General features: G+C 39.1%; 1 protein-coding gene across 1 annotated transcript; it reads left to right on the top strand.

Annotated features, from left to right (window-relative positions):
- The first annotated feature begins 1,116 nt into the window (after positions 1–1,116).
- On the top strand, positions 1,117–3,333 carry LOC107062499 (uncharacterized). Its single transcript, XM_015313166.1, has 3 exons — positions 1,117–1,289; positions 1,343–1,466; positions 2,827–3,333. Exons 1-3 carry the CDS (start codon positions 1,117–1,119, stop codon positions 3,331–3,333), a joined length of 804 nt encoding a protein of 267 aa, XP_015168652.1.
- Positions 3,334–3,911: the final 578 nt, after the last annotated feature.

The following is a 3,911-nucleotide window of genomic DNA, read 5'->3' as shown; positions in this document are numbered from 1 at the left end:
AGACACACACAACTTGTAAGTGAAACGTATTAGAAAATACCGTAAACTCACGGTATATCATGCAGCAAAGGGTAGGAACAACCGGAGAAAAAATATTCCTCCCATAGTGGATAACAATCGGAACAAAGGCAAGTCCGTTCCCAACTGAGGCAGTGACATGAAAGGTAACAATCGTAACCAGTCTTCTAATTTCTGCATAAATTATGAGTATCGTAAGAAAGACGTTCCTCATCATGAGGGTTGTTATCTGTGTGGTGAGACTACTCGCGTTGCTCGTTATTGTCCATCGTTAAGTAAATTAAGTGTTATGGTTGCTGCTCAAAAGCAGCAAGAGAAGGATGCGATGCAAACCGGTAGACTGTCCGGGGAGCAAAGTGGACAGGCTGGTGGGGCGGACAAGGGAAAAAACGTGGTTGTGGGTTTGTTCAATCACATGGCCTTGTTTAATCACATGACACTTGCAGCGTTGGCTGCCCAGCCGGCTCGTGTAAGGCCGCTTGAATCACTGTTCGTTAATTCCAAGTTGAATGGCAAAGACGTTCGAATTATGGTGTACATCGGTGTAACATATAATTTTGTAACTGAGAAAAGGGCCAAGGACCTTTGTTTGAATTATGTTGCCAGCATTACATTGTTAAAAATCGTCAATTCCCTCCTCACTACTGTCCATGGTTTCGCTCCTAAAGTCCCCATTGATTTAGGAGGATGGAAGGGGTTGACGGACTTCATTATTGCGCCCATGGATGTGTTTGACATTATTTTGGGGATGGATTTTTGGTATGAGGTTTACGCATTTATTTCACCCCGTCTCAACCAACTTTACATCAGCGATGCAGAAGGTTCTTACGTGGTACCCTTTATTGAGATACCACAAAATGAAATGCACTTGTCCGTTATTTAGATTGTTAAGGGTTTTAAGAAAGGGGAACTAACCTTTCTTGCTACCCTTGTCGGAGGCGTTGAAAACTTAATTGAGGCAGTAGCTTTGCCTCCTTGTATTGAGCATGCCCTTGTTGATAATAGGGACGTGATGCAAGAGGAACTTCCTAATGGTTGCCATCGCTAAGGGAAGTTGAGCACTAAATTGAATTAGTTCCCAAGGCAAAGTCCCCTGCCATGACGCCATATCGCATGGAGTTCCCAGTATTGGAGGAACTTAGAAATCAACTCAAGGAGTTGCTTGATGTTGGACATATTAGGCCGTCTAATGCGCCATTTGGTGAACCCATTTTGTTCCAAAAGAAAAAGGAAGGTTGCGTTTGTGTATTGATTACTAGGCCCTCAACAAGGTCACGGAAAAGAACAAATATCTTATTCCTTAGATCGTTGATCTATTTGATAGGTTGGGGCATGCCAAAGTGTTCACAAAGATGGACTTGAGGAAAGGTTATTACCAAGTCCGGATTGTTGAAGGAGATGAGCCAAAGATGACTTGTGTTACTCGTTATGGAGCCTTTGAGTGGCAGGTCATGCCTTTCGGTTTGAGAAACGCTCCAACGAGTTTTGTACCTTGATGAACAAACAGTTCCATCCATTTTTGGATCAGTTTGTAGTTATATATTTGGATGATATTATTGTTTATAGCAACAGTGTGGAGGATCATGTTTAGCACTTGGGCAAAGTGTTCAAAGTCGTGCGAGATAACAATTTATGTGTGAAGCGAGAAAAATGTAGCTTCGCACAACCCACTGTTCAGTTCCTTGGACACACTATTAGTCATGGTGAAATAAGGATGGACATTGATAAGGTGGAGGTGATTCGGGATTGGGAGTTTAGAGTAATAAAAAAAGTTAAATTGAAAACTCTAGTTGAGAGTAATAAAAAAATGATCAAAAGTTTTGATTGTAATTGCATAGTTTGATTTTAAATTTAAAATGTATTCAAAGATAGAATATCCTTCTTTCGTAATTGGATAGTTTTAAATTTTAATACTCTTAAATAAAATCAACGAAAAGAAAAAAAAGAAAAATGAGATGATAATGTTCTCCCTTTGCATTAGAAAGTCACAACACTTTAATGCATTTGTTATGAGCATAGCATTTCATAAATTTAAGAACAATAATTTTGTTGGTCTAATATCAATAATATATCTTGTAAATAAATTTTTTAAAAATTGTGCGGCCCCCCAAAGCCTTGTGTAGGCTTAGCCCGAATGGGGTGGGTTAACCCAAATTGACAACTCTAGTTGGAAGTAATAAAAAAAGTTCAAAAGTGATGATTGTAATTGCGTAGTTTTATTTTAAATTAAAAATGTATTAAAAGATATTTCATCATTCTTTCGTAATTGAATAGTTTTAAATTTTAATACTCTAAAAGAAAAGCAACGAAAAAAAGGAAAAAAATGAGATAAGAGTCTCCTCCCTTTGCATTAGAAAGTCTCAACACTTTGATGCATTTTTTATAAGTATGAAGTTCCATAAATTTAGAAGAGTTAAATTGAACAATTTGTAGTGTTACCGCCGTCAATACCCTATGTTTGCCTCTTCCGATGACTATGGCCACCATGGCCAGCGTCCCTCCAAAGGAGGGACCCTCTCTTAACCATACCATGCCTACGTACGCCTCTTCTTTGAAACAACCAAAAGCACAAAGTAAACCTATACCTCTGAAACCAATTTCATACCTACATGAAGAGCCACAAGTAATATGAGATCATGACGAAGTCAATCAGATGATTATCAACGAGAATTTGGAGTATGCTGTGATTGGAAAATTCTCGTATGGATGGTCGGAGATCCAGGATCTACGGAAGCTTATACCTAAACAATGTGAGATGAAAGGTGAATGCAATATTGGTCTACTGAGCAGCATACATGTATTGATTAGGTCCACTTTGTTAGAGGATTATGTTCACCTTTTCTCGAAGCCTGCGTTTTACATTACACAAAGGAACTAGTCCTTTCCAATGAGATGTTTAATTCGGAGGAAGAAACATCCACAACTATTGCTTGGATTTCTTTCCCCTCACTTCCCCCAAATTTCTTTGGAAAGGAAGCTGTCTTCTCACTAGCTGCTGCAGTTGGTAAACCAATTCAAGTGGATATGGCCACCAGGAACCAAACTAGACCCAGTTGTGCGAGAGTTAAGGTGGAGGTGGATTTACTAAGAGAATTTCCAAAACACATTAAAATTGGAATAAAAGGGAGGAATGAGGAGATAACGGAGAAATGGATTCGAATCAAGTACGACTATGCTCCAAATTATTGTAAAACATGCATGATTCAGGGACACAACGAAGAGCAGTGTTATGTTGAACATCCAGAGCTCTTTCCAAAGAAAGAGAAGGTCGATCAAGTAGTAGTAGGAGGACAAACCAGTAAAGAAAATCAGTAGGGGAAGGAAGAAAGAAAAGAATGAATGGAAAGTCATCTTGAAGGGGGAAATCGACAAAGCGAGAAGAAGGTTGTAGAGTTTATAGAACAAAGACACAGAAAGGGAGCTGGGGGGAATAGGAGACAGCCGGAGAAAGTCTGGAATAAAGTCAGGTTGATCACAAGGAATAAATTTGATGCATTGGACAAAGAAACACAAGTGCTCGAGGAAGAACAAAATGCAAATGAGCTCAAAGAAAGTGGGAGTAAGGCAATAAATACGACCCCGGGGGAACAAAAGAGCAATAACATGGGAAACATAAACAATCTTACAACTCCAATTGATGAAGTGGTAAAGGTTAACAACAAGAAAGGAACATGGCCTATCACAATCTCAGAAAATACTAACAGTGCCATAAATGATGATGTAGAGGAGAAATACCCAAATGGTAGAAACGATGGAGACACGGGCAAGGAGATGACTATAGATGGGCAGAAAATGGGTACATTAACAAAAGGAAACTCAGCTGAGGCTACATCCAGAAACTTGTTGGCAGTAATTAATAACTCTTGTTCAAATAAGACAATGTTTGATGTAGG

The sequence above is a fragment of the Solanum tuberosum genome, unplaced genomic scaffold (assembly GCF_000226075.1).
Source record: "Solanum tuberosum cultivar DM 1-3 516 R44 unplaced genomic scaffold, SolTub_3.0 scf00235, whole genome shotgun sequence".
NCBI lineage: Eukaryota > Viridiplantae > Streptophyta > Magnoliopsida > Solanales > Solanaceae > Solanum > Solanum tuberosum.
Note: the sequence above shows the minus strand (reverse complement) of the source record. Positions and strands in the feature narration are given on the sequence as shown.

Coding starts and splice junctions, on each gene's coding strand:
- LOC107062499 (XM_015313166.1), top strand. CDS start 1,117: ATGACGCCATATCGCATGGAGTTCCCAGTATTGGAGGAACTTAGAAAT. Junction 1,290..1,342: donor ATTACTAGGCCCTCAACAAG/GTCACGGAAAAG, acceptor TCTATTTGATAG/GTTGGGGCATGCCAAAGTGT. Junction 1,467..2,826: donor ATGGAGCCTTTGAGTGGCAG/GTCATGCCTTTC, acceptor TGTATTGATTAG/GTCCACTTTGTTAGAGGATT.